The sequence below is a fragment of the Oncorhynchus nerka genome, linkage group LG2, assembly GCF_034236695.1.
Source record: "Oncorhynchus nerka isolate Pitt River linkage group LG2, Oner_Uvic_2.0, whole genome shotgun sequence".
Lineage (NCBI taxonomy): Eukaryota > Metazoa > Chordata > Actinopteri > Salmoniformes > Salmonidae > Oncorhynchus > Oncorhynchus nerka.
The window spans coordinates 48,545,333-48,557,487 of record NC_088397.1 but is presented as its reverse complement, the minus strand read 5'-3'; the positions used below and the strand labels follow the sequence as shown (position 1 = coordinate 48,557,487).

Sequence of the window (12,155 nt, the reverse complement as noted above, 5' to 3'; positions counted from 1 at the left end):
TCCTCTGAACAGCTGATGTTGAGACGTGTCTGTTACTTGAACTCTGTGAAGCATTTTGGGCTGCAATCTGAGGTGCAGTTCGGATAATGAACGTATCCTCTACAGCAGAGGTAACTCTGGGTCTTCCTTTCCTGTGGCGGTCCTCATGAGAGACAGTTTCATCATAGTGCTTGATGATTTTTGCAACTGCACGCGACTAAAGTTCCATACATTTTCTGGATTGACTGACCTTCATGTCTTAAAGTGATGGACTGTCATTTCTCTTTGCTTATTTGAGCTGTTCTTGCCATAATATGGACTTGGTCTTTTACCAAATAGGGCTATCTTCTGTATACCACCCCTACCTTGTCACAACACAACTGATTGGCTCAAACGCATTACGAAGGAAACAAATTCCACAAATGACTAATTACTTTTAACAAAGCACACCTGTTAATTGAAATGCATTCCAAATGACTACCTCATGAAGCTGGTTGAGAGAATGCCAAGAGTGTGCAAAGCTGTCATGCAAAAAGTGGCAAATCAAAATATATTTTGATTTGTTGAACACTTTTTTGGTCTAATTAATGATAAAAGCATACAATCAAAAAGGACATTAACTCTGCATCTCTTCTAACTATTTTCTTTTTTCACAACTGCCATCAGTTTGGCACTAAAACATTTACAACAAAGACCTATTGACATAGAGAAATAAATAAGTGTGTAAAAATAAAAAATAAACTTCATGCTGTAACACCAGTGGTATTCACTAATTCTCCATGCACTGTAATTTACTAATTGATGAGAGTTATTGATAAGAGCTAGGTAAATTATCAATCTGTTTGGATAAGGGGATTGTAAATATAACTTGCAGGGATAAATCTTGGAGACACAAGCCAAATGAGATGACAAGCCAAATCCGCGAAGAGTGACAGTTGGGCCAAATTGAACCTTTGTGCACTATAGATGTTTAAATGTCAGCCCTATTGCTCAAAAGCAATAATAGATCATATTTAACATATTACAAGTTGTTCAATCGCCCACTTCATGGAATCGTCACGGAACGCAAACCAAGCCTGGCAGTTTAAACCTGGAGCCTGGCACACGACGACTGGACTGTTGTCATATCAGTTCCATGATCAGTGAGGATTAGAGTCGATTTATAGGACCTTTGGTCAACCTCTACTGTTACACGCTTCTCCCCTTCCAGTATTTAATGGATTGAACAACTGAATGGCAACTTTCAGGATTAATAATCAAACCGTTGTATTTTTTATCAAACAATATATTTAGTGTGTAAAGGCTCTCCTAAACGTTTTACATTTTTTATGAAGGTAGATTCCTAAAATATACAAGATCAGGTAATTTTACCAATTAGTGCTGAAACAGATATTTTGATGGCCATCTTTCATTGATCCTTAATATTCTGAACCAGTTCTCTCTATATATTATAGTGAGTCTGTCAACAAAATTCTAATCAAATGTACACCGTATTTAGTCTTACAAAACCCGACCCTAGGCAACACAGTGACTACGGTCTGGTTTCAATGATTGACTCTTTTGGCATTGATGAACGAACTTCGTACTGCTTACTTCAATAAGGAGAGAAAAACAAATTCTGCGGACATCACGATTCAAACCAAAGTTTGTAGGCAAAACCTTTGCCGTAGTTTTAGTTAAAGGTAGTTGATGCATACTAGCCACTTACGAAATGCACTCATTAAAAATGGGGCGGCAGGTAGCCTAGTGGTTAGGGCGTTGGGCCAGAAACGAAAGGTTGCTGGATCGAATCCCTGAGTGTCACACCCTGGCCATAGAGAGGTTTTTATTCTCTATTTTGGTTAGGTCAGGGTGTGACTAGGGTGGGCATTCTAGTTTCTTTATTTCTATGTTTTCTATTTCTTTGGCCGGGTGTTGTTCTCAATCAGAGGCCGCGGTTTATCGTTGTCTCTGATTGAGAATCATACTTAGGCCGCTTTTTCCCCCACTTGTGTTTTGTATGTAGTCGTTTTCTGTTTTGTGCATTCTTGGTTAAGGGTGCCCAGTCCGGGGCCCGCAGCGAGGGTCCCCAGTCCGGGGTTGGCGGTGAGGTTCCCCGCACCAGAGGCGCCACCAAAGTGGGGGGGATAGAGGTTTTTATTCTCTATTTTGGTTAGGCCAGGGTGTGACTAGGGTGGGCATTCTAGTTTCTTTATTTCGATGTTTTCTATTTCTTTGGGTTTGGCCGGGTGTTGTTCTCAATCAGAGGCTGCTGTCTATCGTTGTTTCTGATTGAGAATTATACTTAGGCAGCTTTTTCCCACCTGTGTTTTGTGGGTAGTTGTTTTCTGTTTTGTGTTTCTGCACCAGGCAGAACTGTTTAGTTTTGTTCCACTTTGTTATTTTGTTTCCGTGTTCAGTTTGAATAAATAATCATAAACACGTCCCACGCTGTGCTTTGGTCCTCTTCTTCAGACGAGCGTTACACTGAGCTGACAAGGTAAAAATCTGTCTTTCTGCCCCTGAACAAGGCAGTTAACCCACTGTTCCCTGGTAGGCCGTCATTGTAAATAATCATTCGTTTTTAACTGACTTGCCAAGTTAAATAAATAAAACAAAAACAGTCTAAGGTATGTCTGAATACCAAATACTGAGAAGCGCTTAAATCAAAATGCGTAGAAAAGGCATACATTTCATAAGTCTGAATTGGGCCCCTAGTGATCCTGTGACTGATGGGTTAGGGTTGTCCTGTTGGCACAGTAAAGTGGACTCACTGTGGTCAGAACCTGCATAGTCATCTGCTGCTGTCTGGATAGTTTGATCTTCCTCCTGGACTATCAAATCAAATGTGATTTTTGTCACATGCGCCAAATACAACAGGTGTAGACTTTACATTGAAATGCTTACTTACAAGCTCTTAATTAACCAAGAATGCAGTTTTAAGAAAATAAAAAAAGTAAGAGATAAGAATAACAAATAATTAAAGAGCAGCAGTAAATAACAATAGCCGGGCTATATACAGGGGGTACCGGTACAGAGTCAACGTGCGGGGGCACCGGTGTCGAGGTAATTATGTACATGTAGGTGGAGTTATTAAAGTGGCTGTGCATAGATAATATTATAGAGTAGCAGCAGCGTGGCCATTTGATTAGCTGTTAATGAGTTGAATGGCTTGGGGGATAGAAGCTGTTTAGAAGCCTCTTGGACCTAGACTTGGCGCTCCGGTACCGCATGCCATGCGGTAGCAAAGAGAACAGTCCATGACTAGGATGGCTGGAGTCTTTGACAATTGTTAGGGCCTTCCTCTGACACCGCCTGGTATAGAGGTCCTGGATGGCAGGAAGCTTGGCCCCAGTGATGTACGCACTACCCTCTGTCGTGCCTTGCGGTCGGAGGCTGAGCAGTTGCCATACCAGGCAGTGATGTAACCCATCAGGATGCTCTCGATGGTGCAGCTGTAAAACCTTTTCAGGATCTGAGGACCCATGCCAAATCTTTTCAGTCTCCTGGGGGTGAATAGGTTTTGTCGTGCCCTCTTCATGACTGTCTTGGTGTGCTTGGACCATGTTAGTTTGTTGGTGATGTGGACTCCAAGGAACTTGAAGCTCTCAACCTGCTCCACTACAGCCCCATCGATGAGAATGGGGGCATTCTCGTCCTCCTTTTCCTGTAGTCCACAATCATCTCCTTTGTCTTGATCACGCTGAGGGAGAGGTTGTTGTCCTTGCGCCACACGGTCAGGTCTCTGACCTCCCTATAAGCTGTCTCATCATTGTCCGTGATCAGGCCTACCACTGTTGTCATCAAACTTAATGATGGTGTTGGAGTCGTGCCTGGTCGTGCAGTCATGAGTGAACAGGGAGTACAGGACGGGACTGAGCACGCACCCCTGAGGGAACCCCGTGTTGAGGATCAGTGTGGCGGATGTGTTGTTACCTACCCTTACCATCTGGGGGTGGCCCTTCAGAAAGTCCAGGATCCAGTTGCAGAGGGAGGTGTTTAGTCCCAGGGTCCTTAGCTTAGTGATGAGCTTTGAGGGCACTATGGTGTTGAACACTGAGATGTAGTCAATGAACAGAATTCTCACATAGGTGTTCCTTTTGTCCAGGTGGAAAAGGACAGTGTGGAGTGCAATAGAGATGGCATCTGTGGATCTGTTGGTGCAGTATGCAAATTGGAGTGGGTCTAGGGTTTCTGGGATAATGGTGTTGATGTGAGCCATGGCCAGCCTTTCAAAGCATTTCATGGCTACAGACATGAGTGCTATGGGCCGGTAGTCATTTAGCCAGGTTACCTTAGTGTTCTTTGGCACAGAGACTATAGTGGGCTGCTTGAAATACGTTGCTATTACAGACTCAGAAAGGGAGAGGTTGAAAATGTCAGTGAAGACATTTGCCAGTTGGTCAGCGCATGCCCGGAGTACACGTCCTGGTAATCCGTCTGGCCCAGCGGCCTTGTGAATGTTGACCTGTTTAAAAGGTCTTACTCCCATCGGTTGCGGAGAGCGTGAACACACAGTCATCCAGAACAGCTGATGCTCTCATGCATGTTTCAATGTTACTTGCCTCAAAGCGAGCATAGGTGTTATTTAGCTTGTCTGGTAGGCTCGTATCACTGGGCAGCTCTCGGCTGTGCTTCCCTTTGTAGTCTGTAATAGTTTGCAAGCCCTGCCACATCCAACAAGCGTCAGCCGGTGTAGTACGATTTGATTGAAGTCCTGTATTGACGCTTGCCTGTTTCATGGTTCGTCAGAGGGCATAGTAGGATTTCTTATAAGCTTCCGGGTTAGAGTCCCGCTCCTTGAAAGCGGCAGCTCTACCCTTTAGCTCAGTGCGAATGTTGCCTGTAATTCATGGCTTCTAGATGGGGTATGCATGTACAGTAACTGTGGAGACAACATCATCGATGCACTTATTGATAAAGCCAGTGACTGATATGGTGTACTCCTCAATACCATTGGAAGAATCCCAGAACATATTCCAGTCTGTGCTAGCAAAACAGTCCTGCAGTTTAGCATCTGCTTCATTTGACCTCAACTTCTATAGGCCGAGTCACTGGTGCTTCCTGCTTTAGTTTTTGCTTGTAAGCAGGAATCAGGGGGATAGAGTTATGGTCAGATTTACCAAATGGAGGGAGAGCTTTCTATGCGTCTCTGTGTGTGGAGTAAAGGTGGTCTAGAATTGTTTTCCCCTCTGGTTGCACATTTAACTTGCCGATAGAAATGAGGTAAAACTGATTTAAGTTTCCCTGAAAACCACCAGAAGCACCGCCTCTGGATGAGCGTTTTCCTATGGCGGAATACAGCTCATTGAGTGCAGTCTTAGTGCCAGCCTCGGTCTGTGGTGGTATGTAGACAGCTTCGATAAATACAGAAACTCTCTAGGTAAATAGTGTGGTCTACAGCTTATTATGAGATACTCTACCTCAGGCGAGCAAAACCTTGAGACTTCCTTAGATATCGTGCAACAGCTATTGTTTACAAATATGCATAGGCCCCCGCCCAGTGTCTTACCAGAGGCTGCTGTTCTGTCCCGCCGATAGTGTATAACCCGCCAGCTGTATGTTCTTAAAGACGTTGTTCAGCCACGACTCGGTGAAACATAAGATATTACAATGTTTAATGTCCCGTTGGTAGGATATACGTGCTTTCAGATTGTCCCATTTATTTTCCATCGATTGAACATTATCTAGCAGAATGGAAGGCAGGGGCAGATTAGCCACTAGTCGCCTGATCCTCACAAGGCATCCTGATCTCTTTCTGCAAGACCTACGTTTCCTTTTCCAGCGAATCACGGATCTGGGCCTGGTGTTTGTAGTATATCCCTCGTGTCCGACTCAGTGAAGAAGAAAGAACTCTTCGTCCAATTCGAGGTGAGTAATGTTCTGATGTCCAGAAGCTATTTTCGGTCATTAGAGATGGTAGCAGCAACATTATGTACAAAACAAGTTACGAACAACGCAAAAAAACAACAACAACATCACATGGTTGGTTAAGCGCCGATAAGACGGCAGCCCTCCCCTCCGACGCCATCTTGAAGAAACGGGCCCCTATTGAGGAAGCATTTGGTACTTGGTGAAACTGCTATGTCCATTTGAGATATTACAACAAAGAAGTTCCTTCAAACAACGAAAACTGTTATTTTTCCCTCTGACATCATTGCACGCAAGATAGAACACCAGCATATGTAGAGCAATATCTTTTTTTACCACACTGTCGGACGCTGATCTCCTCTGTTTCATCAACAAAACAAATACAATAACAAAGGTGCTGGGCCGAACAGTGCGCTGTTTCGACTTATGCAGTTTTCAGCTTTAAAGCTGATTGTTTTCTAGTGCAGAGCCTGTGGTCGAGTGGTAACACTACAGGCATAGACACTTAGGCTGTGTTTACACAGGCAGCACAATTCTGATTTCCCCCCCCCCACTCATTTGGTCTTTTGACCCGTCACAGCAGAGCTTTTTCAGAGCTGATCTGATTGGTCAAAAGACCAATTAGTGAAAGAAATTAGGCTGCCTTTGGAAACACAGCCATATAGGTTACATTCCCCTGCATCAAACAATGGTTGGGTGCCAAGCCATCGACTGGTATTGGGCACTAGATTGCATATGTGGTTAGATGATACGTAAAATACCTAACCTGGCATAGTAAGATAGTAAGATAGTGGCATGCGTCAGCAACACCTGGGCAGAGGAACGCGCCCATACACTCCTCTGCCCATAGACTTGGGTTTAATTCCTCACTCCAACCCTTCAAACTGTTTCTCCAATGTACCCGTCTCCCCTTCTGTAATGTCATAACTGTCTCAATAAAGTAGCAAGATACCTCCTCAAAACAGGTTGTTTTCTAATCAAAACATGGATTAACTGAGATTTCCCTATTTTAGACAATATCTCTTTAGCCTGGGTACCAGTCTGTTTCTGCTTTCTTTCCACTTCTTGATTTTGGCAGGACAAAGATTATAGGAAGTGGAATGTTACCTGAAAACAGGTTCTGGATTTCAGGTTCCCCACTACGCATTTACCGTCAGGCTGTGTCTTTTTGACGTCCATATAAGGCGTATTTTATCGATGTCTGGAAAATACGTGTATTAAACATCTGGAAAATAGGCTTTCGAACCTTTCATTCAGTCACTGAAATGCATGTGATGTCAACATCGGGAAAGGATGTCTAAAAGACGTCTTTCAACGTAATTTTGCTGACTGGGTAATATCTCCTCTACCAGTCATGACCCAGAACAACATGTCCATCATCCAACAATACATCAACAGCAGGCCTGCGCCCACAGCTATTGTACACAATACACCGTCTGTGGCACACAATGGAGGGTGACGTTAAAAGAAGAAAGAGAGCACAACCAAGCAGCCATGTCAAATGAATACCCGCTAAATCCATGAAAAACACAGCACAAGCCATTAACATCAGCTGCTTTCAATCAATGGGTCACTGTGTGGGATATAGACAGTAAAAACAAACCTACATCATTCCTTGGGAAAGGTAGTCAGGAAAGAGGATTTAAATTGTAAGAGGATTTTTAAGATGAAATATTAAACGTGAATTTAAGCAATTTGCTGTGAGAAGTCGATATTATGTTACTATTCTATCAAACTTAAAACTTGTAAGTTCATTCCATTAACACATTTGAGAAACATTGACAGGTCCTAACCATAGACACATAATTGGTCCCAACCAGCCCATTCACACTAACTCGGTAGCCCCTGCTAGTGGCCACAGCATAGTACTACATCATCAGACGGACAGGAGTCATCCTCACCTTAAGCTGCAGTTCCACCTCCTGACTACTATGCTGCTTCTTGCTCCGGCCAAGAGCTTCATCCAGCTTCAACCTCATATTCTCCAGATGTTCATATTCCTTCTTCTCCTCATCCATCTTAATCTTCAGCTCCTTATACACCCTCTCCGCCTCCTCTTTTTTAGTCTTCAGTTCCTCATACTCCTCCTCCACCTCCTCGGTCTTATCCATCAGCAGCTCCAGAACCTTCTCCTCCTCTTCTCTCTGCTTCTTCAGCTCCTCGTAGTCCTCGTACTCCTCTGCCTTCTTCGTAACATTCAGCAGCTCATCGTATTTCTCCTGCAGCCCCTGCAGTTGACGCCGCACATCGTTCAGCTTGTCCTTGGTCTCGGACTGCTGGAGGCGTCTGCATGAAAGAGAGACACATCATCACCATCTGACAACAGATTTCACTTTCCTTTCCACTTTCAAATGAATTAACTGGAATAGCATCTACTATCAGCCAACACAAATCTGAGATTATACTGGGTTTGGTTTTGGGCTAAGTTCTAGAGACAAAGTTAAGGTGGGACCTTTCATGGGTCTTGACCTGGTCCAGGAGCAGTATTTCTGTCTGGAGACAGACGGTGTGCATCTGAGGGGCGGCTATCCCTTCTCCCTGAAACACACAACACAGGACAGGCAGTTAAGTGACAGGCAATGTTTGAAAGACAAAACCTACTGCATGACCACTTCAATTATTTTTGAAGCAACAGATATTTCTATAAAGATGGTGATAGCAATAGCTGATTTGTTGTAGTTTGATGGGGTCTCATCCCCATACTGCGTTTGGTTGTACCTTAGCCAAGTTAAGCTGCAGTGCTTCTGGGTGGATCTTAGCCACGTTGTCAGAGTGCTTCATTTTCTCCACCTAGGGAACAACAGTATGAGCACATTACATACAGTAACTACCGTGACCTTCACCCCCCTCACACATTGTAGCCGAAATGACTGCATCTTGTCCATGATCCATTTCTTTATGACAATTTAAGGAGGGGGGATAACTGAATCCAGGAATGGCAGATTACCGTCTCTAGGAGGGTCTTTCTCTCTACGTCCATGGTGCGCACCCTTGTCCTGAGGGCTCTGATCTCCTGGTCCAGACGATCATTCAGCTCAGTGGCCTTACGCAACTCCACCACGTCTATAGGAGGGACAAAGGGATATTTTACCCTCCAAACTATGGGTGTCACTGTCTCCACACCAGTTAGTCAGTCAGTCATACTTCTGGAAAAGCCTAAAGCGATACGGTGCAGTTCCTTTGACATTCTGAAAGGCTGGTCTTTGAAAATGCTCCACAAAGGATTTTTAAAAATGTTTTTAATTTTTTTTTACAGTAATCAAAAAATGTAAAGTAAATATCTTCTTACCACATTTCTTGAGCTTTTCCACTTCCTGTCTGAGCTGTTCTACCTCCTCCTGGGCTCCCTGCAGCTCTGGCTCTGGGTAAAGCACACATATACTTATTCAAGACCGACGTCGGAGAAATACATAACACACAACTGGCACACAAAAAATGCACACATTAATAGAGTTGCTCTTTTATTTTTTACTTTAGTTTATTTAGGAAATATTTTTCTTAACTGCTAACATTGTTGGTTAAGGGCTTGTAAGTAAGCATTTCACGTCAAGGTCTACACCTGTTGTATTTGGCGCATGTGACAAATAACATTTGATTTGAATAATAACTAGTACCCTCACTTAGCAGAGAAACGGGCTGTGTGAAATCTGGCCTCACCATAGGCACTCTGGGTCATGCGGGCTGACTCTAGCTCATCGGTCAGACGTCGGATCTCTCTGTGGGCCATGGCCAAGCGGCGTGATGCCTCCTCCAGGTCTCTCTCTAGACGGGCCCACTCCCGCTCCACACCGAGCCCTGACCCCGGCCTGAGCTCAACCTGGGGAGGGGAAGAGAGCAGACCACAACACTGAGCACGGAGAGGAATCTATCATCGCTGTCTACAGGAGTACTATTGATTTGACGAATCATTCTCTGCAGGAAAAGGTGGAGTCATTTGAAAGATCACTGTTGTGAGGCCTTAGCTGTTCCTCACGCCGAGAAGGTTAAAACAGAATAAACAGAAATATTCGATTAAAAAAATAAAAAAATTGGTCAGGAAATCACACGTGCAGTACATGCATTTGGTTCAGACAATATACCATTGACACTGAGGGGTGTAGACTCCAAATTACCCATTACATCCACACACCCAGAAACATGGAACAATGTTGACTAGAAAGAGTTAGCGTCTTGGTCATGAATCTTGTTCTGGAGGCAGCTCTTCAGAGTGGTCACCAGCTGGCACAGCCACAAAGTCATAAAATCATTAACCCTAACTTTAACCACACTGCTAACCCTAATGCCTAACCGTAACTTTAAATCAAGACCAAAAAGCCTATTTTTGTTTTGATGATTTTTTTTCAATATAGTCAATTTTGACCCATCTGGCAGAAATCGCACAGTTTTTCCTCAAGGACAAGACTCATCCCAATAAATGTCAAGCTGCAAAGAGAACAGGAAAGAGATACAGCAATTAGAGGGCATGCACAAGGGGTCCCATCACCATGCTGAAGAGTTTCAACATAAAATAGAGCATCTTATTCAGGCTTGGCTAAGTGTTAACGGGATGCAGTATCATCTAAATGGACATACTGAGGCCAAAGCCTGTTTGCTCTGAGCTGCCTTGCGGAGTCCAAAGAGCCTCTTCCATGGGCTCTGGCCACGTGAGGGTGCCCCCTTGTGGAAAGACAGTGGAATTAATGAACAGTTTAGTCACAGACTGGATCATTTTCTCTTTCCATGGTCTTACCAGCGGAGCTGCAGCACGTCCACTGTCTATGACACCCTGATTTAGCAAATTCACTATAACAACATGAACCAACTATAGTATCTCCATGTAACTATATATCTTCATGTATCATTTGTGACAGTTACTAAACCACTGGAACGAACTGAACAAGAAAAGAAATGTGACTTCTAAAGTACTTTGGTTAGCCCTAATCCTCTCATCTAAACTCAGTGTAATCTTGGACTGAGAGAAAGCATGAGACAGCGAGTTGGTCTCACCTGGTCCATGCTCTCTTTGGTGCATTGAGTCTGGGACTGTGTCTCCTGCTGGCTGGCAGAGGGGGTGCCTGCCTGGGCATCGGGGACTTGCAGGGCCTGGGGGTCATCAGGTCTCTCCAGCAGGGAGGCCCTCTCCACCAGCAGGTAGGCCACCTGTTCACTGTGGCTGCTGGGAATCACTTCTGCCAGGCCCTCCTGGTACAACATCTCAGCCACCTCATTCATCTGGGCATCTGCACACACACACACTTTATTTTCTTCCTTACTGTGTAAGTGCAATACCTACAACACGTCACTTAAAAGGGGACTATTACACATTGGTAAGGACACTAATGACCCTGATTTAGAAGGTTTGACAGGGAATGGGATACACATTTGAATCCTACACACAAAGAACCATATGTGCGTTTAGATTGTATTTTTCATAAATTATTATTATATATAAATCATTATAAAAAAGGAAAAGATGTATGAAATCAAACTAGAACGTATAATTGAAAGAGAGAAGTGTGATGACATGATCGTTCAATAATTACATTTGATGTGGAATACACATACCAAAAAAAAGACAGTTGACAATTTTTTTTTTTAAAGCAACATGGTTATTCGTTCCAAAGGTTCATTTGTTTCCATAGGGTTACATTTTTCACATCTTATCTGGGTTCTATGTCCCACCTTGCTGGAGTGTCAGGCGTTGCAGCTGGGCCCTGAGGACCTCATTCTCCTGCTCGTACTCCTGAGCCAGGGCATCCCTCTTCTCTGATAGGCTACGGATGTGCTCCAGGTACCTCTGCACCTGAGATAGACACATATCATCAGCTCAGGCCCTGAGCTTTGGCTGAAGCCAGATGAGTGAGTTCCTGTACCCACCACATGGTGCCAATCAGAGAAAAAATATTGAGATGAATGTATGTGCAGCCTGTACAGTACAGTGTAGCATCACAGACAAAACTCTGGGTAATGGCTCACCTCGGCCATCTCGGCAGAGTGGCGTGCTCGTAGGCTGTCCAAGTCATGGGTCACGCCGACGAGGCGACCCTCGCTGTGCTGGAACAGCCTCCATAGGAAACCCAGCTGCTCCTTCACTGAGGCCCCGGGGGCCATGCCCTCCTCCTGCAGACAGAGGACTACATGCTCCAGCTCCTCCTGGGGTTAACATGACAGAGAGACAACCACAGAGATCAGACACTGATAGGCACCTTCTATTGAATGGAATGTCTCAATGCTGTTTCTTGCAATTGTATTTGTAATGATTGACTATCAGCTGGAAAGAAAATAGCTGCTATGAAGATGGTCAAAGACAAGCCAAAAACAAAGTGAAACTCTGGGAGACCACATTC

The 12,155-nt window shown here is 44.2% G+C and overlaps 1 protein-coding gene across 2 annotated transcripts in view; it reads right to left on the bottom strand.

Moving 5' to 3' along the window:
- si:dkey-264d12.5 (coiled-coil domain-containing protein 30) overlaps positions 1-12,155 on the bottom strand; it is a 33,600-nt gene that overhangs the window by 18,476 nt on the left and 2,969 nt on the right. For both annotated transcript variants that reach the window (XM_029672395.2, XM_029672424.2), the window contains exons 3-12: positions 11,785-11,961; positions 11,491-11,611; positions 10,816-11,048; positions 10,402-10,485; positions 9,487-9,646; positions 9,119-9,190; positions 8,777-8,892; positions 8,548-8,619; positions 8,282-8,367; positions 7,731-8,115 (exon numbers count right to left, since the gene is read on the bottom strand). In XM_029672395.2, coding sequence (XP_029528255.2) covers positions 7,731-8,115; positions 8,282-8,367; positions 8,548-8,619; positions 8,777-8,892; positions 9,119-9,190; positions 9,487-9,646; positions 10,402-10,485; positions 10,816-11,048; positions 11,491-11,611; positions 11,785-11,961 — 1,506 coding nt within the window. The remainder of the gene's footprint in view (positions 1-7,730; positions 8,116-8,281; positions 8,368-8,547; positions 8,620-8,776; positions 8,893-9,118; positions 9,191-9,486; positions 9,647-10,401; positions 10,486-10,815; positions 11,049-11,490; positions 11,612-11,784; positions 11,962-12,155) is intronic.